General features: G+C 35.9%; 2 protein-coding genes across 5 annotated transcripts; both read right to left on the reverse strand.

Annotated features, from left to right (window-relative positions):
* Window positions 1-5,619: 5,619 nt before the first annotated feature.
* Window positions 5,620-11,882, reverse strand: LOC110867732 (membrane protein of ER body-like protein). Of its 4 annotated transcripts, none has more exons than XM_022116738.2 (7): window positions 11,854-11,882; window positions 8,775-8,859; window positions 8,453-8,518; window positions 7,829-7,906; window positions 7,587-7,742; window positions 6,349-6,410; window positions 5,620-6,270 (listed from the first exon to the last, which is right to left on the reverse strand). In XM_022116738.2, the coding sequence occupies exons 1-7, from the start codon at window positions 11,878-11,880 to the stop codon at window positions 5,794-5,796; spliced, it is 951 nt and encodes a 316-aa protein (XP_021972430.1). In that variant the 5' UTR covers window positions 11,881-11,882; the 3' UTR covers window positions 5,620-5,793. The 4 variants fall into 4 exon arrangements, with proteins under 4 accessions (XP_021972430.1, XP_021972431.1, XP_021972429.1 ...); XM_022116739.2 differs by lacking the exon at window positions 11,854-11,882 and adding an exon at window positions 9,022-9,165 and having other exon boundaries at window positions 7,829-7,903; XM_022116737.2 differs by lacking the exon at window positions 11,854-11,882 and adding an exon at window positions 9,022-9,165.
* A 3,811-nt stretch (window positions 11,883-15,693) lies between these two features.
* On the reverse strand, window positions 15,694-20,813 carry LOC110866174 (membrane protein of ER body-like protein). The gene is made up of 4 exons (XM_022115461.2): window positions 20,687-20,813; window positions 16,855-17,013; window positions 16,267-16,328; window positions 15,694-16,188 (listed from the first exon to the last, which is right to left on the reverse strand). Exons 1-4 carry the CDS (start codon window positions 20,775-20,777, stop codon window positions 15,715-15,717), a joined length of 786 nt encoding a protein of 261 aa, XP_021971153.1. The 5' UTR covers window positions 20,778-20,813; the 3' UTR covers window positions 15,694-15,714.
* Between the last annotated feature and the right edge of the window lie 6,760 nt (window positions 20,814-27,573).

The following is a 27,573-nucleotide window of genomic DNA, read 5'->3' on the forward strand; positions in this document are numbered from 1 at the left end:
TTTACAAAAACGGCCCGTTAAGAGGCATATTTGCATTTTCCGGGTTCGAGTGTAAGTACACTCCCTCCCAATGCATATCCTAATCATTTTACATGTTTGCATTCTCCGGGTTCGAGTGTAAAAGTACACCCCCCAGTGCATACCTTAATCGTTTTACATGTTTGCATTCTCCGGGTTCGAGTGTAAGTACACCCCCTCCCAGTGCGTACTTTAATCATTTTACATGTTTGCATTCTCCGGGTTCGAGTGTAAGCACACCCCCTCCCAGTGCATACCTTAATCGTTTTACATTTTTGCATTCTCCGGGTTCGAGTGTAAGTACACCCCCTCCCAGTGCGTACTTTAATCATTTTACATGTTTGCATTCTCCGGGTTTATTATCCTAATTTAATACGCTTCCGTCACTCGGCTGTGCGTTTACATTATTATCAAATATTTTGCTTATCTGATTCATTTGGGTACTTTTTAGTTTGTCCCACTTACCCCGTCCTTACTACATTGGATGTAAGCATGTCCATCATAAAAAGTTCATGGTACCACGTGCTCACCACTTAGTTGGCCAGAGTAAGCGATCAATACCTGGTATACATGACCTTTTTATAATTTTCACATTACACCCCATGTATGTAATGCCTCTATTTGTTTCTCTTGGAAACAATATCCCGGATAGATTTTCTATTTGGGTTTTTCCAAGTTTTTAATTTACATATGCAACTTTCAATCTCTACGTATTTGTTGCATATTACTATTCACGTAATAATTTAAAATGCGCACCTGTAAATGCTTGCCCTAACGGGCTTTTTATGTCGTTAACCTTGTTCGCGATCGTCACGCGATTTAGGTCCTTGATGAGTATGCTCTGCTTGTCATACCTCGGACCGTTCCACCGTCATATACGCAATTTGCTAAACTCTCACTATCTTCAGATGCGAGTGTCCTTCAATTAAAACATTTACAAAAATTAGTAACATCAACTTCAATAATCACCCGTATTATAATACAGGGCTTTTCTACTATACGCGTCAACACGCGCAATTTCGTCAACTATATTTATCATTTAATTGAGGTAACGGATATCACACGATAGCCCTATGTGTTGTTTGCAACACTTTAGCATGCTAAACTATTAACATACATGTACTTACCGGATTTGCAATCAAGCCTTGAACCGAACACTTTATTCTTTTTAACCTTGAGCTCTGATTACCAACTTGTAACGCCCGTCTCAATTTATCAAGATTTTAATAATAAGATACACATTTTAAATGCTAAAATGTGACTTTACAAAAATTTGTGATACTAACATTCCCATATGTTTACAACATTTCAAAAGTATGTTTATAAATGTTTACATAATTCACTTTTAGCAAAACAACTCAAGATTTGACGCGGAAGCTTCATTTAACGTGTGTTCGGTTCTTGCTCGCCACTTGATCTTCATCCGGGACTCTCGACATTCACCTATGATCAAAACCAACTTAGAAGTCAGTTTTGATAGTTAAATAACAAGTACAACAAGGTAATTAGGTCAAATAATCGAAATAAACAAAATAAACAAGATTTTCGATATTTTAGGCCGTCGCCACGCGCGACGGCAAAAGGCCTTGGCCGTGGCGCGGCGCCACGGTCCCAATTTGACAGACTATGTGCAGCTGTTGCTGCATATTCCCACCATAACCCGATTTCACGGAAACGAGCATAACTCTCTCGTTTTTAATCCGTTTTACCCGATTCTTTTTCCTACGCACTCGTAATTTAATTCTCCAACTTCTGGAATTAAAATCGAACATCTGGATTAACAAAATTTCAGACTTTTAAGTCTTTGACTTATTACCCTTTTTACCAAATTTTGACCCGTTCGTGATTTTATCAAACAAACATGTTTATTTGATCTATAAACACATGAGATTCATAATTTCAATGTCTCCTATCATATTAATCATAAATCACGGGTTTCTTACTTAATTAAAACTCGTTTACGCTCAAGTGCTTATTTTGACCCATTAAGGGTATTTAAGCACTTTAAAGCTTAAAATCGTTTTCCTTCATTTCTAGCATCATATTCCTACGTTTCTTATCAAGTAATCTTCCACCACAACTATATGCGTGGTTGATTTATTGTAGATATCTTTATGTTCCTAGTTTTACCCCTCGGATTATCGTTATCAAAGACTCATATAAAGTCATTCGACCCAAGAATCTACATCTTTCACTTCCTATACTTGTTCCGAGTATTTATTTAATCTATTGACTTGTTTCTAAACAACCTTTTAAAGTCGTTTACCCGATATACCTATCAAGGGCATTTTTGTCAACTTCGTTCCAACCTTTACAACAAAGGACTTTATTGAACCTTTAACCAATCCACTCACTTAACTTAAATTCTAAACACACATACCTGACTCGGATCAATAAATTGACCCGTTTCGATACCTTTCCTTAGTAGCCGCTAAGCAATAGCAATGTACATATCCATCTGATATTTATTCCTATAATCATATAGCTCAACAAACCATTAGTCGATATTGTCAAAGGGTGATAATTTCACCTTTTGACCTGTATGGTCTAAAGGACATGAAACTCTATGAGATGATGTTTATTACCATCTTATCCATACGACTAACTCCGGTTTACACCGTATACTCGTTTTACTTGTAAATCGTCAACTGATTTCCTTGACCCATTATAACCCACGTTATGACGTATCTTTCCCCAAACTAACCGTTATTGTCAACAAGTGACTAAAGTACCATTTAACCCTTATTATTTGCATTGGTTTACCATACAAGGTAATTATTAAAAAAAACTCGTTATCTTTTAGCTCCTTTTTATCCATTCAACATGTTTATGACCATTGTCTTTTGTTCCAGACCGCACTTGTCGTGTCGGAACATCATAATTTAAATAAGACTTATCATTCATAACCTATAAAATCATTAGGTATTAAATAATTAGAGTGTAAGCTTTACTTACCTTGCATCCGAAACACGCTTTTCTTTCCGTACTCGCTCCGTTTGACCCGCTTCATCCACAAGCTTCCACCTAGCTTGTTAGGCGTCAAACTATCATCATATTTCATAAGATGGTTAATTTAGTCATTGTCAATCATAACTATTCCATCTTACGCATTTTTCTATTAAAATTATCATCCGATCTTATTAATGGTCGGTTTGACTACTAAAAGTCAAACGCCCATTAGCATATAAAATGCACATTCAAGTTCGACAACTAGTTTAAGCATTCCAATAATTACCCGGTAGGCGTTATTTTTAGGCCCCCGTTTTAACTAAAGTTCTAACTAAGTCCATTGTGTTTTCAACACTTCAACTAGCTCAAGCGATTATCAAAACTAGTTTATTCATTCGTTTCGCAAGAACTAAGGGTCTCTCATATACGAGCGAAAACCCGTTTCATCCTATCACTAGCATTCATCCGAACATTTAATAAAATCAAGTTCTATCTGTAAATTAGTAGATAACATGATCTCATACACTTAGTTACATGAACATAGCTACCGAATTTCATCATAACATTCAAAACCCATTTCAATCATGTATGAATAAGTACCCAAATCGCGTAATTTGTTTGAGGGCCTTGATTCTATTATCAAATATGATGATTTTAAACATAAACTTATCATCATCTTCACTATTATATCAAAACCCACTTCCTAGTTTACTTGTTAATCACATACAAGTAATATTACTTCAAGTTCTTCATAATTTTATCATAACTAACGAAATTAAACATGCATATACATTCAATTTCGACTTTGGATCATAACCCAACCATCTATTTGCAAGTAACCTACTTGTCTCGAAATTCAACTTTAACCAATCTAGGTTTTGTGACATACCTTATGATCCCCACGACTTGGTGATCACGAATTTGCGTTCATGCATTGATTCGGCTCTTGATTTTCGCTTCAATTTGATCAATTTGTTGAACTAGGGTTTAGAGCCCCTTGTTCTTACTCCTGGGCGTACGCACACACACACACACACAAAGTGTGTGTTATATTTTGATTTTTAGTTTTTATAATTCAAGTCTCCTTTTTGGCAACTTAGGTCCCTCTAGTTTGGTTAGTTATTAAGTAGACCATAACACACATATTTCTAGTAACATTCCCCTTATTAACTAGGTTAAACATTCCTAGTTATCTTAATGGGTTGGGAAGTCATAACCCGTTTTATTTTAAGTCCCGTTAACTCGGGACTTCTATATACTTTTGTTTTCTCAAAGTATTTATCATCTTTTAATTAACATCGAGTTTTATTTGTTTAAATACTAATATTTACCGGGTTAATTTTTACCACTAACGGTATTTTACCATCGTCACTATTAACGTGGTTTGATTACCAAATCCATTTTTGGAGTTTTACATAAAGAGTGTCACAGATCATCTTCATAGTCTTTGTTATATTACTTAGGCAAAATTCACTTTGCTTCACTTTGTTAATGTCACTTTTATTTTTGAGTTAAATGCCAAAATGGTCCTTGAGGTTTGGTCACTTTTGTCACTTTAGTTCAAAAACGAAACCTTTTGAATCTGGGTCCCCGTGGTTTCAATTTTGTTGCCATTTTCGTCTAAAATGCAATCTGGGTCTAATTTTTCAGATAACCACATGTCTTTTTGTCGTTTTCCTCCCTTTTAATGAAGGACAAAATGGTCTTTTAACGAATTGTTATAACATATTAAAAAAGGAAAAAAAAAATAAGATTCACCTTATAATAGAAACGTATGACACAGTCAACAAACATCCATCTTTCCTGATTTCCCCCCAAAGTCCTGCGATTCAACCCTAAAAATCCATGGATAGTTATGATGATTTGAATTGGTAATCGTCCATGGACACTTCAAATCATTGTAATCGCCCATGGATTGTGTTAGGGTTCAATTGCAGGTCTTTGGAGAGAAATCAGGAAGATGGATACGTTTCTATTTATAAGGTCAATCTTTTTTTTTGTTTTTTAATATATTATAATAATACATTAAAAGACCATTTTGTCCTTCATTAAAAGGGGAAAAAAGACAAAAAGGCATGTGATGAACTGAAAAATCAGACCCAGATTGAATTTTGGATAAAAATGGCAACAAAAGTGAAACCATAAAGATTCAGATTCAAAAGATTTCGGTTTGGACTAAAGTGGAAAAAGTGACAAAACCTCAGGGACCATTTTAGCATTTAACACTTTATTTTTTTTTTTTCACGCGGTTTCTATGGATTGGCTTGGAAGGTTTGAAGAAGTCAGTTCAGGTTGCAAAGTGTATGAAGTGGTCGGTTTGAAAACTTTTATGAGCTTTATTTCTCAAACATGTATGTATACGTTTGTGTTTCATCTGAAAAACATGTACTATTTTATTTGGAACATGTGTTCATTATATATGTAACTTTTTTTATGTTATTTTTATGTTTCGCCATATATAATTGTTTTTAAGGGTATCCATTGAGAAATATAAATGGAATTTCCTGGGAATTATAAAATTAATAAAAATATATTTTTTTGGGTGTAAAACAAAGTGGTGCAGGTTGATTAAAAGGTGCGGCAATTGTCCATGATCAATTCAATTTTTTAATGGTGCGGTCCAAATCACTAATTGTTAATCAGATTTTGCAATTTGTATAAATGATACATTCTTGTCAAGCAAATTCAAGCGAAGGAACAATTGAAATAATACAAATAATCACGAATAACAAAACAAGTATGAGCAATCTCGCTCTTTACTCTCACACATTCAGAATCACGAATAACAAAACAAATATGAGCAATGTCGCTCTATACTCTCAAACGTCAGACAGATGTTAGAGACGGGATGGTGGCATGTGGGAGGAGAGACACACCACCACTTGAACACAAGTCAAAAAATCCATGCTCTTCTATGAACCTCGTAAGCAGATTCCCAGCAATATAAAACACACATGATACTAATACTACGGTAGTAATATAGTACACCACGGTCTTAATGTACTGAAAAAATGATGTGCACCTATTGAAGTAAGCCTTGAATATTGCCAATAATGATACACATACAAGAGACGCAATTGCAACTATTACGACTGTAAAGTCCTTGTCATTGGTCTCATGAAATGAGTACCCGTATGCAACTGGTGGGACCATCCCGAACACGACGAAGGATAGTATTGTGAAAAAAACATGTAGTGGGAAATAGTTTACTTCTCCAAGTAGCTCTTTGTACTTACGGGTAGCCTCATTGTTTGGATCTTGGCTTGAGTTAAACTTGTAACAATCGTCTCTAAGCTCCCAAAGCTGCGAATATGGTTTTTGTGATTAAAAGTGCTGCTATTAAACATTTGTGATATGATTAAAAAGTAACGGTTTACTCACATTGTGTCTGATGACGAAGAACCCACCAACAAGACTTGCGAGTGCCAAACATATGATGCTCACTATAGCAAATTGAAGTATTAGTTGTTAGGATTAAATATCAAACGAATTTGGTGTGACGGGAACAATCTAGGTTAACAAATCAAACAAGGCCCAAAAGATTTATCACGTGTCACCAAGAAAATATCAACCATAAACCAATAAGGTTTAGTAAATTTTAGCGGGTTAAATATGACTAGAAATTATATGACTAAAAGATAACTGATTAAACACGTTTGAAAGAGTTGAAAGTATCCTATAATGCTGCAATATGATTTTATATAACCTTCAAAATATCTTTTTTAGACCAAAGTTATTAAATATGTCACTTTTAGCCAAGGTGCCCATTCCACCTATTTTGCCAACTATACAAATGGGTAACAACCATTCGAGCATGCAATATCACAGCCACATGGGTTAATCGATCTAGTAATATACCTAATTTGACCCAGAACAGGTATCCATCCCATCTTTTTATCATTTATACTAACAACGTGTGTCATATTAAACATATAGGCAAAAGATCAAATACAAATAATCTTAACATACTAAACATACAAATTGAAGGAAAACCAAAAAAAACAAGGTGGCATTTTTGTAATTACCACTAACTATCAAAGTTACAACCAAAAATACCTAAAAAAACACAAATTTTTTTTTTTAACATTTTTTATTAAAAAATTGCTACATTTCGTTAGAAAAAAAAAAAAAAAAATTTTTTGGCTGCTACTAAAAGTAGCGAATTTTTAATAAAAAATGTTAAAAAAATAAAATAAAATAATTTGTGTGTTTTTTTTAGGTTTTTTGGGGGTTTAGTTTTTAGCATTTTAGCTTGGGTGGGGGGGATTAGGTTTTTTTTAGGTTTTTGGGGGTTTGGGGGGGGGGGGGGGGTTAGGTTTTTTTAGGTTTTTGGGGGGTGGGGGGGGGGTTAGGTTTTTTTAGGTTTTTGGGGGGTGGGTGGGGGGGGGGTAGGTTTTTGGGGGGTGGGGGTTTAGGTTTTTTTTGGGGGTGGGGGGAGTGGTTAGGTTTTTAGGTATATTTGTAGAGTAACTTTGATAGTTATTGATAATTACAAAAATGCCACCTTGTCTTTTTGAGTTTTCCTTCAATTTGTATGTTTAGTATGTTAAGATTATTTGTACAAGAACTTTACCCTAAACATATATCAATCACTAGAAAAAGAACAAATCAAAACTTACGTGTTGTGGCATCAGAAGCAGCTGCGAATGCTACGACACTTAAGCTTGCGTTCACCGCCATTGAACCTCCATACACAATGCTCTTCATGATCTCAAGAAGAATACCATCAGAACCAAGCCATGTTCTTCCTCTAGGTTGTGTAACACTTATGGTTTCTGCATTATATTCACCAAACATTATGTGTAAAACAAAACTTATAAACACTTTAAGCTCTTTATAATGTTCGGATGCAAGTAGTTACCTCCGTCATCGTCAATATCAATATCGATTGTTACATCATCAATTCTTGGTGACCCAAAGATTTCCAAACAAACATCTTCTGAAGATTTTGTTAAATGAAAGGATTGAATTTAGACGTGACATTAGGGGATGTAGAAATCAGAATTTATAAAGAATCACTAATTAACAGTTTTATAAGATTAACCAATTAACCAATTTCCAGTCATGATTTGTTACTTTTTATAAGATTAACCAATATTTGGCCAGGTGATATCTATTTCCTATGGTCATCTTAGACATGTTATGAATTTACATCGAGATAGATGGTAAACGGGCAACAAGTTGCGCTGCTACTCCTTTTTGAATAGCAAAACTAAGTCTTTTAAAAACTACATCCATAGATATCGGGGTCATAACAATACTATGCATGACCTTTTGAACTCAACTAAGTAGGTCCACGGCCTCTGGCCCCAAGAAACCAAAAGTATCAAAAACATATGGGATAAACACGTGTTGGTTGTCAAGGCACACTTTTTTTTCTTTGTTCACTTTGTTGTGGGTTTAAATCTCATAATAGTGACGTAATTTCTTGGTTAATATAAGTTTCATAAGTTGAAAGAAAAAAACATAATCGAAAAGATCTTACGACAAGTGAACAAGCTTAAGCAAGAAAAGCATCCAACAAGAAGTTTTCCATCATAAACGGGTGCATCTGGATTCATGTAACATTATACAAACATGACATTAGACAAAATCCTAAAAATGTGAATCTGTTTTTAGCTATAAAGAGACACTGATCCTCTCCGTGCACTTGTTCATTTGACACGCATCTTGATCTTAAACTATATAAAATAAAACTAACAATTCTTCTAGTGGCCAACTTATTACCAGATTAAAATAAATAAAAATATATCTAAGTACGCTCTGAAAATTTCCGAAAAGTGTTTTTAAGATATTGAACACTTCACCTGGTGAGGATTCGGAAGCAGTCACTGTGACAATTGTAGGAGGCTCATTTTTGGAAGCAGCTACCTTTGGCCGCCATCGCTCCATCTTTGAAAATGGATTTGTTAGATCCAGGATGATAATATAAATTTTCTAAATAACTAAACACAGAACATCAATATTTTTAAGCCAGAAAACTCATAGATCAGCACTCAGTTTTAAAACAATCTTTGAAACTATTCCGGTTGACACAATTTTTGAATTAATTACCTCTGGCCTTTGCTCATCATCAGACATCTCTGAAACTTTTCTGGTTGACCACCGCCACAACAATAGGCTTTTGCAAGGTCTACCTGGGGGAGTATGAGGCTTATTGGCTTTGGTGGTGTTATTTTGGGTTAAACACCTGTTTCTTTCATATAGTTTTAATTGGAAATGAAGTTGTTAGAAATTAGTTATCCTTCGTTCACATTGCATCTTATACTAAACGAACCCATTTAAGTTATTTTACTATTAAACTGATTCGTTAGATCCAAAATAATATAAAAAATTTATTTATTTTGTTAAGCAATATTATTATTTTTTAACGAGAAACACATGACATGACTGATCTGATCTTATTTTATTTTATTGAGCTTTGAGGGATATATAAAAGGGAAAATTACCAAAATGGTCAAAGACCAAAGTAACTTGCGAAAATAGCCTGCTCATGCACCTTTACAACGGGGCATCATGTGTGGGATGAGTCTTTCAAGTATGAATGCGTCTTTGCAGCGAAATCCAATAAAAAATAGACATGTGGCCACGGGATGCGTCCTTGGAGCGAGGCATCATGCACGCGATGCGTCCAAAGAATTTTTGAAGCGTCCGGCGATTTTTCCGGCGAGTTGCAGGTTTCCAGCGATGAAATCTGAAGTCGAGTCGATGTAAATTATGGGGTGGCTGATGAAATCTGAAGTTATGCCGACGGAAAGATTCAAAATTACCCGGTTGACTGATTCCGAGATTATCTTTGATCATTGATCTTTTTGTTTTTGACTATTATCTTTGATTCTTTAGTACAAGTGTTGATTAATTGAATAATTTAGATTAAAAAATTTTCTTAAAAGGGCCCTGACAGTTTTGTTCGCTTGTGGCCTTCTGTTGATACATTTTAGGAGATTCTTGAAGATTCAATCCATCCATTATCACATTCCATCAGGTTTTGAAGATCAATCATAAACCATGAGTGGCTAATTTCCCCAAGATCATCCCCGGGTGAAAGGTTGTGAGTTTCCTAGGGTTTGCTTTTTCATGTTTTGGTTTGATATAAACATTTTGTAATCTTTTGATTGAAATTGTGCGGATTGATTGTTAGTATTGTTTTGAATTCGAAATTGTTAAGATTTTCTGGCATCATTGACATTGAGAGATGATTACTACTATTAGTTTTGATTCGTGTTAGGGTTTGTTCATTGTTCTCGATTTATAAAACATACAATTGTCTTTAATTCATATTGTGAAGGTTTTCTTGCACCATTTGCGTATGTTAGATGATTGTTGATGTCTACTATTAGGTTTTCAATTTACAAACTCAAGAAATCATTGGTATTCATAAAATAGTCAAACCGTTCATGTTAGATAACTCTAGATACTTATTAATCCGAAACCCAGGTGTGATTCGTTTTCTCATATATTATTTTTAACTAATCAATTAAGTTTTGCAAACATAGTCAACGAACCATTCTCTTAGTTAATAGCAAATTGTCGGTTCAACCCGATATCTTTTCAACTAAACAAACAAACTTTAACATGGCAAGCTTCATAAAAAAGTGACAAACTTCATAATCAAGCTAATCCATACGTAAACCATAAACTCTTCGTGGATCGACCCCTTACTACCACTAGTTAAGGGTAATTTGGGCTTATAAATATTATCTTTGACCGGAGCGCAACACTCCGATCAATTCTCGTTTATGTCGGGAATACCGCTCGAGACTTCGGCATTCGGTGTATCTGCTCTATAATTTCCCGAAACCGAAGACTTTCCTTTTTGACTCGAGCCGGAGCTTTCTTCACCCAACAAGGGTACCGGCGACCACTTTTGATTTGTTCTAACGACCTCCCAAGCCGCAATAGCAAAGTCATATCCTTCTTTGCTTTTGTAATCCTTTAGCGCTTGGTTCATTACAAAAGCACCGTCACTCCCGCTAGGACGTAAACGATCCTAAAATAATAAATTATCAACAACTTAATCCACATATTTCATTAAAAAATAAACCGTATATAAATAATAAAGTTTACCGCTTGATGATATAAACCGTTGAATGTGCTCAATTTTGTTTGCATCGCGAGCCATTTTGATCGAACTTGGTGGTGGGTTCGGTTACTTCCTCCAACCGTTTGATTGAAGTGGTTTAGAACTTGCTTCCAAAAGCCATCCGCCTTTTGTTGATTGTCTTTCTTTTTATTCAAAGTGCAATGAATATAAGCCTTTGCCAACGCCTCTTCTTGTTTAGGCGTCCAATTTTCCCGTTTCGCTTTTCCTCTTCTTTCCGGTGCGGCTACATTTTGGTGAAAATGGAAATGGATTTGTTTTAATTTATAAAATTAAAAATTTATTTTTTTAATATTGTAACGGCTATATAGCCGTTTGAAACAACTTTCCCGAGCGGAAACCTGTCACCGATCGAGCTTCAAACCGCGCGGCAAAGGGGGTAAGCGGCGGTGTTCCCGAGCGGCAAACCCCCTTTGCCGCCCACTCCGTATCCCCTTATAGAGACATGACATGAGAGTATGAGACAAAACCCTGATAATGTGAATCAGTTTTTAGCAATAGGGAGACACTGACTCGTTTCGTATACTTGTTCTCTACGGATTCGTCCACTACATTTATGGAGTCCAGCACTGAGTTTAGGAGGCTCATTTTTGGAAATAGCTACCTTTGGCCGCCATCGCTCCATCTTTGAAAATTGATTTGTTAGATCCAGGATGATAATATAAATTTTCTAAATAACTAAACAGAACATCAATATTTTTTAGCCAGAAAACTCATAGATCAGCACTCAGTTTTAAAACAATCTTTGAAACTATTCCGGTTGACACAAATTTTGAATTAATTACCTCTGGCCTTTGCTCATCATCAGACATCTCTGAAACTTTTCTGGTTGACCACCGCCACAACAATAGGCTTTTGGAAGGTCTACCTGGGGGAGTATGTCAGTATGAGGCTTATTGGCTTTGGTGTTATTTTGGGTTAAACACCTGTTTCTTTTATATAGTTTTAACAATTGAAAACAAAGTTGTTACAAAGTAGTTATCCTTTGTTCACATTGCATCTCATACTAAACGAACACTTTTAAGTTATTTTACTATTAGACTGATTCGTTAGATCCAGGATAACAAAAAAAAAAAAATTTGTTAAGCAATATTATTATTTTTTAACGAAAAATATTTTTTAGCGAGAAACACATGACATGACAGATCTGACCTTATTTTATTTATTGAGCCTTCAGGGATATATAAAAGGGAAAATTACCAAAATGGCCAAAGGCCAAAATAACTTGCGAAAATAGCCAGCTCATGCCCCCTTGGAACGGGGCATCATGTGTGTGATGAGTCTTTCAAGTATGCATGCGTCTTTGGAGCGAAATCCAATAAAAATGGACATATGGCCACGGGATGCGTCCTTGGAGCGAGGCATCATGCACGCGATGCGTACAGAGAATTTTTGAAGCGTCCGGCGAGTTTTCCGGCGAGTTGCAGGTTTCCAGCGATGAAATCTGAAGTCGGGCCGATGTAAATTATTGGGTGGCTGATGAAATCTGAAGTTGGGCAAGACGGAGAGATTCAAAATTACCCGGTTGACTATTTCCGAGATTATCTTTGATCATTGATCTTTTTGTTTTTGACTATTATCTTTGATTCTTTAGTACAAGTGTTTAATTAATTGAATAACTTAGATTAATTTTTTTTAAAGGGCCCTGACATTTTTGTTCACTTGTGGCCTTCTGTTGATACATTTTGCGTCTTGTAGCTTGTATTTATTGTTTTGTATTTTGTACGGTCTTAGCTTTGCATTTTGTGTTTTATGTTTTGACGTAAGTTGACCAAGACAAGACATGCATCCTCTTGTCTTTGACTTAGTCAACAGTTGAAATACATAGTGTTTTTTGTTATAAATGAAAGTCAACATGCGAAAGTGGACTTGACCTTCGTTTAAGGTTCGTTATGTAATGAAACGCGAAAGTGGACCTTCGCATGAATAAGGTCACCTTAGCTTGGAATTGGTCACCTTCGCATGAGAATGTCATGTGAAGGTGGACAAGGGGGTGGGGGGACCCAAGAATTATTTTTGGGGTGCGAATGAAGGGTACCAAATTTTCAAGGGGTGCAATCGGGATCTTTACCTTAAAAATACACTAATTTTTTTCAAAAGGGGGGCCCGCCCACCCAAGCCAAAACTTGGGTCCGCCCTTGAGGTGGACCTTCTCATACCTACAGACTGTATATATGCATTAGTGTCTTGTGAAACTCAGAGAGCACATTTTAGATAGTGGGAGCATGTTTTGTGTATTCATTGTAATGTTACTTTGTTGAAATTAAGAGTAAATTACGATTTTGGCTCTTATGGTTATATCACTTTTACCCTTTTAGCCCAAAAAGTAGGGGTCTGCAATAACCGAACCGTTAACCGAAACGAAAACCGACAAAACCGAACCGAAATTAACCGAAACCGAATTAACCGAAAGTCAGTTAACGGATATTTTTTAATCATCGGTTAACCGAAATTAACCGAACTGAACCGAACCAAATCATTTATTTTTTTATATATTTCTAGCTTTTGTACCTCTATTTCATGTTTTATACTTTCATTTCATGTAATAATACCTCTATTTCATTTATTTATGCTTTCATTTCGTTTATTTATACCTCCATTTTATGTATTTATACATCTATTCATGCATTTATACCTCCATTTCATTTATTTATACATCCATTTCATGTATTTATACATCTTTTTCATGTATTTATACCTCAGTTACATGTATTTCTAAGCAAAAAAATTAGCCTTTGTTTGAATTGGTTATTAACCGAAAATTAACCGAACCGAACCGAAAACCGAAAAATTAACCAAATTAACCGAACAGATTAACCGATGACTTCGGTTACGGTTACGGATAATGCTAATAACAGAACCGAACCAAACCGAACCGTGCACACCCCTACCAAAAAGGAATCTTTTAACATCTGAGCCCCCAACGTCTTTTTTCTAACCATTTTGGCCCCTAAAAGGATGAGGTTAGTGTTAGGGGCCAAAAGGGTTAGAAAAAAAGACGTTGGGGGCTCAGATGTTAGAAGATTTCTTTTTGGGCTAAAAGGGTAAAGTGATATAACCATAGGGGCTAAAATCGTAATTTGCTCAAATTAATACAAAGGAACTTTAAAGTGATATACTCTTGTTGTTGATCATGTTCTTGTTTCGGTTTGTATATAAACTTATATTCCGCACTTGTTTATGCATTAACAACAAGGAATAGGTTGTATAAGATCATTATAAGGACCTACTAGTGGTATCAGAGTATTAGGCTCGATTCCTGGTTAAAAACCAAGCATTTTGGTGTGATTTGTGAGATTTTTGAGTGGATTTTGAAGGTTTCTTGGACAAAAACCCAAAACCCATCTTCTTGAATGAAAATATGGATTAAATCAGACTAAAATGATGTCGTTTGATGATTATCATGGTTGAAAACTTGTTAAAATCAATGGAGAGAATCAAAACCCTTGTTTTGTTAAGTTTTAAGCATTAAAAAAATTTGAACACCATTGATTCCGACAACAAGTTTGGCCGGAATTCTTCACTGGAATAGTAAAAAAATCCCTAAAATTCTATTGGTTGACCTAAAAGGGTGTAGTGCAGCGGAAAGTGTCCTTTTTGTCTGTTTTGTCGCATAAGAAACTATCCTACTTTGCAAAACCTTCGCTTGAACGAAAGTGCACCTTCATTAGTGTCATACCAGTGAAGGTCACTCGTCAACGAAAGTGATTTTTTTAAACGAAAGTCCTCCTTCGTTAAACCATCTTCGTGAACCCCCTTCGGGTACCACCTTCGCATTAGTTCAACCTTCGCAAAAACCAACATTCGCATTAGTTCAACCTTCGCAGGAAACCATAACCTTTGTTGGATATTGTTCACCTTCATTCAAAGGAATATTATTTCAAAAAAGCTTTATTGGGGCCGAGGGGTGGCCCGGCCCCCATCGATTTTTCGCTCGTAGTGATAATTTTACCGAAAATTTATGAAAATTTTTTATTGTAAAATATTGGATTTTTTTACGAGTCCGCTACCGATTTGGATTTTAAGAGTCTCGCCCCTACTGAGTTTTTGTTCCATATACACCATACACACTCTTTCTCTTCTATGATTCTCTTTCTCCACCTCTACCTCCACCACCACCACTGTTGCTGCCACAACCACCCTCTCTATCTCAGCACTCGTACCTCATCTGCCCTCGTCGATTTGTTGTATCAAACATCAATACCACCCGTCTCTCTCGTTGTACCAAATATCATTAATTTATTATTATTTTTTATTTAAAGGTAAACAAGAAAATTAAAAATAAAATTTATAAATTAAAAAACAAAAGAATAAATAGGAAAGTGCCAAAATCGTTCCTATGGTTTGAGAACGTTTTTATTTGATATACACCTCGAAACTCGCAATAGAAATTTTTTTTAGGTCCGTTACCTTCCGACACCCCGAACTTTTTCTTCAAGCGAACAAAACTAGAAACGTATAACACAGTCAATCAATTCCTTTTTTTAATGGTGCGGTCCAGATCACTAATTGTTAATTAGATTTTGTAATTTGTATAAATGATACATTCTTGTCATGCAAATTCAATCAAAGGAACAATTGAAATAATACAAATAATCACGAATAACAAAACAAATATAAGCAATGTCGTTCTTTACTCTCACACATCAGACAGATGCTAGAGACGGAATGGGGGCATGTGGGAGGAGAGACACACCACCACTCAAACTCAAGTCCAAAAATCCATACTCCTCTATGAACCTCGTAAGCAGATTCCCAGCAACATAAGACACGCTTGACACTGATACTGCGGTAGTATTGTAGTACACCACGGTCTTAATGTACTCAAAAAATGTGCACTTGTTGATGTAAGCCTTGAATATTGCCAATAATGATACACATACAAGAGACGTAATTGCAACTATTACGACTGTAAAGTCCTTGTCATTGGTCTCATGAAATGAGTACCCGTATGCAACTGGTGGGACCATTTCGAACACGACGAAGGATAGTATTGTGAAAAAAACATGTAGTTGGAAATAGTTTACTTGTCCAAGTAGCTCTTTGTACTTAATGGTAGTCTCATTGGTTGATTCTTGGCTTGAGTTGTCCTTGTAACAATCGTCTCTAAGCTCCCAAAGCTGCGAATATGGTTTTTGTGATTTAAAGTGCTGCTATTAAACATTTGTGATATGATTAAACAGTAACGTTTTACTCACATTGTGTCTAATGACGAAGAACCCACCAGCAAGACTTGCGAGTGCCAAACATATGATGCTCACTATAGCAAATTGAAGTATTAGTTGTTAGGATTAAATATCAAACGAATTTGGTGTGACGGGAACAATCTAGGTTAACAAATCAAACAAGGCCCAAAAGATTTATCACGTGTCACCAAGAAAATATCAACCATAAACTAATAAGGTTTAGTAAATTTTAACGGGTTAAATATGACTAAAAATAATATGACTAAAAGATAACTGATTAAACACGTTTGAATGAGTTGAAAGTATCCTATGATTCTGCAATATGATTTTATATAACCTTCAAAATATCTTTTTTAGACCTAAGCTATTAAATATGTCACTTTTAGCCAAGCTGCCCATTCCACCTATTTTGCAAACTATACAAATGGGTAACAACCATTCGAACATGCGATATCATGGCCACATGGGTTAATCGATCTTGTAATATACCTAATTTGACCCGGAACAGGTATCCATCCCATCTTTTTATCATTTATACCAACGACGTGTGTCATATTTAACAAATATCAATCACTAGAAAAAGAACAAATCAAAACTTACGTGTTGTGGCATCAGAAGCAGCTGCGAATGCTACGACACTTAAGCTTGCGATCACCTCCATTAAACCTCCATACACAATACTCTTCAAGATCTGAAGAAGAATACCATCAGGTCGTCTTCCTCTAGGTGGTGGAGCTTCCGAACAGGCAGAAGTTTCTTCTGAAGATTTTTTTAAATGAAAGGATTGAATTTAGACGTGACATTAATGGATGTAGAAATCAGAATTTATAAAGAATCACTAATTAACAGTTTTGCAATATCCAATTTCCAATCATGATTTGTTACTTTTTATAAGATTAACCAATATTTGGGCCAGATGATATCTATTTCCTATGATCATGTTATACATGTTATGAATTTACATCGAGATAGATTGTAAACGGGCAACAAGTTGCGCCGCTACCCCTTTTTTAACAGCAAAATTAAGTCTTTTAAAAATTACGTCCATAGATCTCGGGGTCATAACATTACTATGCATGACCCTTTGAACTCGACTAAGTAGGTCAGTGGCCCCTGGCCCCAAGAAACCAAAAGTATCAAAAGCAAATAGCATAAACACGTGCTGGTTGTCAAGGCACGTTTTTTTGTGTTTGTTCATTTGTTGTGGGTTTAAATCTCATAATAGTGATGTAATTTATTGGTAAATATAAGTTTCACAGTTGAAAGAAAAAAACATAATCAAAAAGATCTTTTAGATAAGATATCAATAAAAGGCTTATTAATGGAAGATAAAATGGTGGCTGTCCTTTTTAAATGTTACACAATTATGTGTTTTTGCTAAATAAAAGTTAAATTTAATATTATTCATCAATAATCATTACGTGAAATTGACAATTTATATTTTACTATACATTCCGAAAACTCACCTGGTGTAACACTCCTTCCTTTTTGGTATTCTCTTTTAGAGACCTACTGGAGTGGCATAATTACTCGGGGAAGTCGGGTCGAGCTAAAGAGGCGATCAAAGGTATTATTATCATAGCTTGTTGGAGTTTATGGAAGGCTAGGAATGAAAAGAGGTTCTCGAACTTGGCGGTTAGAGTAGAAAACATCTTTAGTCAAGTCAAAGTTGTTAGTTTTCTTTGGTTCGTTAATAGATCGAGTCATAAGGATGTTTCGTGGGACGATTGGTGTAAATTTGTGAATATATAGTCTTGTTGTTTCCTAGCCTGCTGAAGGGGTATGGTCCCAAAAAGTCGCGCAAACCTCCTCTCAGGTTGCGCGTGAGACCATACTCCTTATTTCAGTAAACTTATTAATAAGATCCTCGCGCGGCACGGCCCTCAAGAGGCCCAGATATCAGCACTTAGCATGAAACGTTGGAACAAATGAGCATACTAACCCCGCGCGGGTTAGTTTGCTGTCCAACAAGAACCACACAGTAAGGAAGCGCACGGCTACCTACAGTGGTACACAAGGTACAAGTGGCAGTAAAAGGAGCCAATGAGCGTCCAGCAGGCTCTGGTCAATCGTGCGCCACGATCGTCTGACGAGAAGTACACAAGGACGCCTACGTGGCATCAATCAGAGGACGGAGACAACTGTCCCACGATCTCCACTTGTCTGCTGATGACAGAAGGACAACAAGGCCGACAGCAGTGACACGTGGCTCCAATCAAGTTGCGCCAGCACCGAGGAACGTCTAGAAGCCACTAAGCGGTCGACGCCAGTGAGACAAAGAGCATATCCGTTATGTTGTCTGTTTCCGGCCCAAGGCCCATCAGCCCATAACCCCTTACACCTCTCCGGCTATAAATAGAGACCTCATCCCACAGGTTAAACATTCTATTCCCTCTACTCTCACTCTTAGCACTTAATTACTCTCAAAGCAGTCGCTTATTCTCACACCGGAGCCTGGTTAAGAGGGAAACCCCCACATTCCCCTCTTAACGAGTAACGGTGTTCTGTTTTGCAGGATCGATTATCAAGTCGGAGCTCAAATATCCATAAGAAGATTAACCATTATGAAAGGAACATAAACCAATCTTAATTAACTCCCTAATTAGATTAGTGTTTCTTCACCTGCCGGGTTGTGGCAGGTTGGGGTTCCGTTGTTAATGAAAGTTATCGTTCAAAAAAAATATTTTACTATACATATTCAACTCACAAATAACTATGTGTATTAAATTTTGCATAAATCAAAGTAGTAGAATTCCTGTGCGTAATGTGGCAGGAACTCGTTTGGCATCGATTTGACTTGTTCTCGTATTAATATGGTACCGATACTTGGTATAACAACCGAAATAGAAAATCTGGAAAATAAAGTTATGATATGCTAAAAAATAGACACATGTTTTACAACGATAAAAAACAGAAAAACAAATATCATTGTCAGTTCCGGTTCCGATAATACTGATACCGATGTTGCTTGGGGGCATCGATTCAGGCCATCTCAGTACCGAAAATTTAAACATAATTTTGTGTTTATCAGTCTTTATAGATTCAGTTCGTCGCGATATCGATAGAAAAAAATAATATTTAAAACATATTTTTTTTCAATAAAAATTATATGGGAATGTTGACAAAAAATAATAATAAACATAACTATGTATTAAAACTATTTAAGCAAGTTTTCGAATGTACCATGTTAAATAAATAAATATAAATCAAGTCAAATAACGAATTGAATGTTATTGAAAATAGAAACAATTCTACTGTTTATCTTACATGATTCGTAATTTATCCTACATAACTCGTAATTTATCTTACACTTTAAATTATTTTTATTTTATTTTTTTGAAAAAATATATATTTTTAAGATAAGTTACAAAAATTTAATGTAGTTAACTATTCAAGAGAAAGACTACAAATTAATGACTTATGTAAATTTACCAATGTACCCTTATAGTAACATTAAATACTTATATTAAATGAAGTAAAATAAAACATTTTTATTGGTTGAAATTTCTTCTTTTTTATTATTACAAAAAATTTCTTCTCATTTAAACTCCTCACTATATAATATATAATATATAATATATAATATAATTATATAATATATATTATATAATATTGTATAACTAAGTATGTGTATTAAATTTTGGACAAATTATATTATATATATGAATACAATATACAAACTTTTGAGTTTTGATGAATGGTAAATCACATCTTGGGCTTTGACTGTTTATTTTCTTTGTTTGATTTCTTTATTTCACCATGTGATAAAAATCATAAAATACACCTAATTTGTATTAAAAAAATATTATAGGGGTGGATGCTAGATGGTCAATTCGACTTTTTTAAACTGATTCTTCCAAACGTAAAAAATAACCGAGATTTACGATGATTCCATCAAAACTAAAGTTGCTTCATAGTTACTAAATAAATAACACTTTCTTTTATCATTTAATATTTTAATAATTTGTGGTTATTATTAGTTTAAAAAAAATCTAGATAAATAGTTGTGTTTAACTTTTTTTATTCGACGTTTTGGTATATGTTTTTTGTGAATGGGTACCATGATGAACCGGACTGATTCCAATTAAACAACATAGGTATCAGTATCGCACTATCTCGCTATTGACAAAAATGGTACTGATTAACATATATTGATTTTACACAACACATGTCCATATCTTTTGGGTATACCCCAGCTTTGTTTTTAGATTTTCTCTTCTTGTAACGAATGTCACATCAAACCGATATCGATCGAGTAACCGCCGCGTAGCGCGGACGAATCACAATAGTGTTTTTAAACTATATAAAATAAAACTAACAGTAATTCTTCTAGTGGCCAGCTTATTACCAGATTAAAATAAATAAAAAATAATCTAAGTATGCTGAAGCTGAAAATTTCCAAAAAGTGTTTTTAAGATATTGAACACTTCACCTGGTAAGATATCGATATAGGAAGTAGTCCCTGCGACAAATGTAGGAGGCTTATTTTTGGAAATAGCTATCTTTGGCCGCCATCGCTCCATCTATGAAAATGATTTGTTAGATCCAGGATGATAATATAAATTTTCTAAATAACTAAACACAGAACATCAATATTTTTTAGCGAGAAAAACATGACATGATTGATCAGCATCTCTCACACTAAACGAACGCATTTAAGTTAGTTTACTATTAAACTGATTCGTTAGATCCAGAATAATATAAAAAATTTATTTTGTGAAGCAATATTATTATTATTTTGCTAGTTAAATGCCATTTTAGTCGTTGTGGTTTGGGTTATTTTGTTAGTTTAGTCCAATTGTTTCATTTTTTGTCTGTGGGTCCAAAAAGGTTTCATCGTTGCCATTTTAGTCAACTAGGCTAACTTCATCCATTTTTTCTGTTAACGAAAAGGGCAATTCGGACATTTTATATGGCCGAATTACCCTTCTAGTTAACAAAATTACATATAAAATGACCGAATTGCCCTTCTTGTTGACAGAAAAAATGGATGAAGTTAACCCAGTGGACTAAAATGGCAACAGTAAAACATTTTTGGACCAATAGATAAAAAATGAAACCTTTGGCCTAAACTGACAAAATAACCCAAACCACAGGAACTCAAATGTCATTTAACTCTATTATTTTTTAACGAGACACACATGACATGACTGATTTGAGCTGATTTTATTTTATCGAGCCTTCAAGGATACATAAAACCATTTAACAAGAAAACATGACATGATAGTTGAACTCATTTACGCAATTAGCAACAAGGGGTGAAAGTGATGTTGTTCAAAGTCGATTTTGAGAAAGCGTACGACTCGGTTAATTGGAATTTTCTATTGAATAATTTGAAACTGATGGGGTTTCCTAAGAGATGGAGGAGATGGATTAGAGCTTGTTTTTCATCCAGTATGGCTTCTGTCTTAGTTAACGGCTCTTCTACTAAAGAATTTCATCTTAAACGGGGTCTTCGACAAGGTGATCCTTTGTCTCCTTTCCTCTTTATTTTGGGCTTAGAGGTTTTGGAAGGGTTTCTGAAGAGAGCGTGTTCTAATGGGCTCTTTGATGGGGTGGCTCTTCCGAACTGTGGCCCGGTTTTGACTCACTTTTGTTACGCGAATGATGTCATGTTTTTGGGGTTATGGAGTGAAAAAAATATGTTAAACTTGAAAAGGATCCTAAGGGTTCTTTTCCTTATTTCGGGATTAAAGGTTAATCTTCATAAAATAGTTTGATGGGTGTAGGGGTGGATGATGTGGTGGTGGAAGAAATGGGAAGTAAGTTTAATTGAACAGCTGCATGCTCATACGTGTTTAGGTTCCATAGTCGTAATCGCTCGAGAGTTCCATCCAGTGATGCCATCACATGTTTAGCTCTTCCGAAACAAGGGTACACGGGAGGCCCTTGTTGTAACACCCCAATCGCGTAACACGCGGCGGAAATATCGGGGAGTCACGTTACAAATTGCTCACAACTACTGGTACTAAATTGTTTCATTATCATTAACATTGTTTTACAAACAAAGAATACATGTAATTGTTCTTTTGTTTTTAGAAGTCTAAGGCCCGTATGCAGTCCTATGCGTTGCATGCTTGAATAGTCGAAAATCCTGAAACATATGCGAAAACAGTCAGCATAAAAATGTCGGCGAATACATAGGTTTTATTGGCCAAATAAATGGCAAAAACATTTGGTATTTATCTTAATTGTGAAAACTTGTGACAAAATAGGTTTGTATATGGCATTATGATATTTACTAAGTCATTTTATGTCTTACATTGAAATTTCGATTAAACCATCATGAAAACTGGGAATGTGTTATTAGGAATCCAATTAAGGATTAATAATAACTGTTTTGAAATAAATCAAAACTTATATAAATATTACATAAATCAAATCAATGAGTTATGATAATCTTCAGATATCTTTCTAAGAATCTAACACATAAGAATATGGGAGATTCTACAAAGATTATGATAACCAACAATGAACAAATGTACACAAAATCCTAAAGTGATCCAGATAACACTACAAGAATAATAAAATAAGAACACTTATATATAGGAAGTACCAGCGGCGTATCCACCATGTTCTTATTTTATTATACCCGTTTCGTTATTTAAATCACAACTACCACATAACACATAAACCAACCAACTTGTGAACACGCATTAAAGCACACAATGAATCCAATCAAGGACTCCAGTATCAGTACTTTAAACATCCTACGAGAATCAATCTATGAGGATAGATAGATGCTATAAGGATTTGGGTTCTATCACATTGTCTAACTTAACACGCATTAAAGCACACAATGAATCCAATAAAGGATTCCAATATTGGTACTTTAAACATCCCATATGAGTCTAACTATGAAGATAGATAGATACTACAGGGATCCTGGGTTCTTGACATATTGAATTATCTAACACGCATTAAAGTACACAGTGGATCCAATCAAGGATTCCAATATCAGTACTTTAAACATCCCATATAAGTCTAACTATGAAGATAGAGAGATACTACAGGGATCCTGGGTTCTTACCACATTGAATTATTGAATCATAACAAACCTAAATCCTAATGGTGATTCTGGATAATGCCACGAAAGGTAATACAATAAGCACATTTATATATAGGAAGTACCAGCGGCGTATCCACCATGTGCTTATTGTATTATCTAGTTTCGTTATCTAAATCACCAACAAACTACACAAAAACCAACAATTGAGTCTGCAAAGTACTTCTTAAAAATCTCACTATGAAGATAGGAAGATCTAAGTCTGTACTTCAAATATCCTACATGAATCTAACTATGAAGATAGGTAGATCACTTAAGGATAAAACATAACGTTTGCATAATCGGAATAATACACATAAAAGCACTTAGTGAACACATGTATGCCATACATTTTGAAAATAAATCGATTGCACATATAAATCACCCCAAAACATTTGAAAACAGTAAAAGAGGGGAACTATGTACTCGCCTGGGGTTGCGTATAGTCCCGGCTTAAAAGGTATAACAAAGCTCAAAAGACCAAGAGTTCAAGTGTTGAAGCGATTCCTAGGGTAACAGACACTATATTAGGGAATTGACACCTAAATCGGAAGATCGGGTAGAATGAGGTCTTGTAAACCAAATGAGTATTGGAACTCATGTGTTATGGTTTAACAAAGTCTACATTCTAACATGAAACCTATCCTAAGTGCTTACGACCCATTACGATCCGTTAAGGTAGCTTACGCCACATTAACGCATCGTTCGCGCAAACGCGCGTTCGAGACGCCTAACTAGTCCTATGACAAGTATTATATGCCTTAACATATCTAATTATGTTATCTAATCAGTTTAGATGTCAAAACATGTGTTACATATGCTTAAAATGAAATTATGTGCAAAAGGGTATTTTGGTCATTTTCCTAAGGCATATAAACTACCTATCATATAACTAACTAAACGAAGTGACCATAAGGTATAACCTCGGAAGGTTATTCCCTATACAACTATGGTCACATTATATGTTTGGTCGGATCCTAATGATCGACCAAACGGGTCGGGTTCGTAAGTTTAAGCGATTGATTAGATCGCTTACCTTACGACCCTACATAAGCACTAAACCTAAAGTGATGAGCTAAACATGTTGAAACATGTTTAACTAAGTTAGAAAACGGGTTTTGATATCAAAACAAATGGTTTTGATATCCAAGAGTAGTTTGGTTACAAAATACGCATGAACACGCATTTTGGCCGAAACTACGACTCGTCACTACACCTAATCAACGTGGTAATCAGTAGGTATAGTCACTAGGGACTATAACCATCGTAATTACGCTCACGTTGCGAAGTTCAAACGAACTTCGTGTTGACCATTGACTGGTCAAATCTGAAAGTCAAACACAGTTTGATTTTCGGGCTAAAAACGCATAAAAGAACGAAAGAGGACTTACAACGGGTCCAAGCAATGGAGTCTTGATCCGATTATTCTCAGGTATGAAGTGAAATCACCTCAACTTAGAGATCAATCAGATCAAGAGTGTGAAATGAAATGAAAATGGATGGGGTATTTATAGGAAAACAAGAACTGTTAGGATCGTTTCTTGAAATCCGGGCTTCAATCTTGAGCGTACATGTGGGCACAAGGTTTTGTGATACTAGGGGCATCCAAAACCAGTCCATAGATTGGAAGAAACCATGTGCAAAACCAAGGAGGAGCTGGGTTTTATTAAAAATGGTTTCTGCTGAGCTGGGGAGGCCTTACGGACCGTAAAGGTCCCCATACAGTCCCTATGGTGCCTATTTGCTGGCAGAAAGTTTGCTAAATTGGCAGAACAGGCCCCTGAGTCTCTGAACTTGATTTTTGATGCGATTTGACACGTTTAAGCCCCGTTAACCCAATTTTAAGGCTCTAAAATGAATTTAAAGTATAGGGAACAAGAAACATGCTCAAAAATATCTCGGATGTCGGTTCATTTGGTCGTACGGTTGCGTTGTTCGGTTAATTACGACGAAACACGAACGGACGCGAAAAACGATCCAAATTACGTGATGAATGAGATTTTATCAAGCCAATCACTAAAATAAAATATTTTAATGATTACATAAATTTTTGGAGGTCCGGATGTATTCAGAACATAAAATGTGCGCGAAAATGCAAACTTATGCACTTTTTGATGCTTTTAGTCCCTCTTGATCAAGAAAGTTTATTTTTACGCACCAAACACCTCAAAGCCTATTTCTAAGCTATTTGTAGGATATTTAGGGCATGTTTAACTTATGATCAAGTTCCGTAATGTGAAATACTATGTGAATCAGCAGACTTCGCAGTTTGACGCAAATAGTCCCTAAGTGTGCATAAACTTGTTTTTGACACACCAAAGCTTTTAAAACTTATTTCTAAGTTATATAAAAGTTATTTAAGGTATGTTAAGCCTATGTCACTGTTCTGGAGTGTTTACCGCATTAAACTGGGTACGTTTACGTATCAGTTCGCGTTTAACTTTCTAGAAAGCGATTTAAAGTTTGAAAATGAACTAGAATCAAAATGTGAAATTTTGAAACCAAAATAAACAAATTTTTGAGACCAAACACATTGTTTCTTTGATAAAAGATAGTGTCCTACATTGTGTGTGTTTATGGAGCACAAGTGTTACACTTGTGATCGGTCTAAATAGTGCATTTGGTACCGTCCAAGTAATGCCTCCAACTTAAATCCAAAGACCATTGCTTCCACCGCAGGTTGTGACTCATGCAATACTTCTTGTAACTCCACCACGTAAGCCATCACCTTCTCGTGTTGCATCGGCGTGTAGCTGGGACTTTGATTCGAACCTTCTTAGTATACCACTAGATCACCCGTACCCTCAGGTAAAGGCGATGCATTGTAGAGTTGGATTTCAGAAGCTGAAAAGACATTCTCCTGTTTTGTCTCCCATGAATACACAGCACCCCGCTGTGCTAAAGTGGTTAAAGTTACGCAATCTTCGAAAATCCCGCGATGAATCTGCGATAGTATCTAGCGAAACCAAGGAATTGTTGTATCCCCGAAGGAATCTTTGGTGACGATCAGTTTCTAACAAAATGGATCTTAGCGAGATCCACGTGTATTCCCACTTCGTTGATTACATGACCAAAAATGTACCTCTCGAATCCAGAAGTTTCATTTAACAAGACTTCGCGCGGAGTGGCTCCTCCCTTAGGAGCTTTAAAATAAGATACAAATGCTGCCCATGATGTTCCTTTCTCCTGGAAATGATTCAAAACATCATCAATAAACACGGTCAATTCATGTGATCCATAAAGCTGCTGGTGTGTTGATTAACCCAAAGGTCATGGAATACAAAGTCGCAATGGCCGCATTGCGTTCGATATGCCGTTTTAAGAACATTCTCCCCTTGGACTTCCATCTGATGATAGTTCGTTCGTTAGTCAATCCTCGAATGGGAGCCTGACCCTCGCAACTGGTCGACAGGTTGTCAACACATGGTCGAGGCAAACGGTTCTTGACTATCACCTTGTTGAGTTCTCGATAATCAATACACATACGAAAAGGCTTATCTTCACGGATATAACTGGGGCTTCCCAAAGCGAAAAACTAGGTCCGACAAAAGTCCTGTCCAACAGTTCCAGTAGTTGATTAAACAGTTCTTGCAACCCTCCTGGTGCAAAACGGTAAGGAGTACGAGTAACCAGGGCTGCCTCTAGCGTGAGATCAAACTGAGATTCTGCCTAACAGTTGTGGAAGTAAACCTGAAAGTTCCTCGGGTAGCACACCGAGAGGAATCACGAACAATTGGTGGATCCTCGATCCTCCTTTCCTTAGTTTTTAACATTAGTAACGGTTGCCAACATAGCGGGGTAATCCTTCCGTAGACACTTCTGGGCTTTCATTGCTGAAATGATGCTAACCTTTACACCACTCTGATACTTTAGGACAGACGACGATTCTCCACTAGGGAGAGGGATACGCAAAATTTTCTCCTCACAGGGCATATCTGTGTGATATCTGGATAACCAATCCACACTAACTACTGCATCAAAACTATCAAGAGAAGCAGAAGGAAGGTCGATGTCGAACACTTGTCCCACAAGGTTGAGTTTGCATCCCAACGAACATATGAGGTTTCAATTGACTAGCCATCAGCCGATCCCACAACAGGTTCGGTTTCAAGAAGCATCAGGGTTACACAGAACAGAGACGAAGCGATTGGCTACCCATACAAGCTACCATTTTGCTATTATGCCCGGCGTTGCCTACGCCAATCCTATATGCCCTTCCACGAGCACCACTACCAGTGTTGTTGTTACGGTCACGTGGATTCCCAATACTGTCG

The sequence above is a fragment of the Helianthus annuus genome, chromosome 7 (genome assembly GCF_002127325.2).
Source record: "Helianthus annuus cultivar XRQ/B chromosome 7, HanXRQr2.0-SUNRISE, whole genome shotgun sequence".
Lineage (NCBI taxonomy): Eukaryota > Viridiplantae > Streptophyta > Magnoliopsida > Asterales > Asteraceae > Helianthus > Helianthus annuus.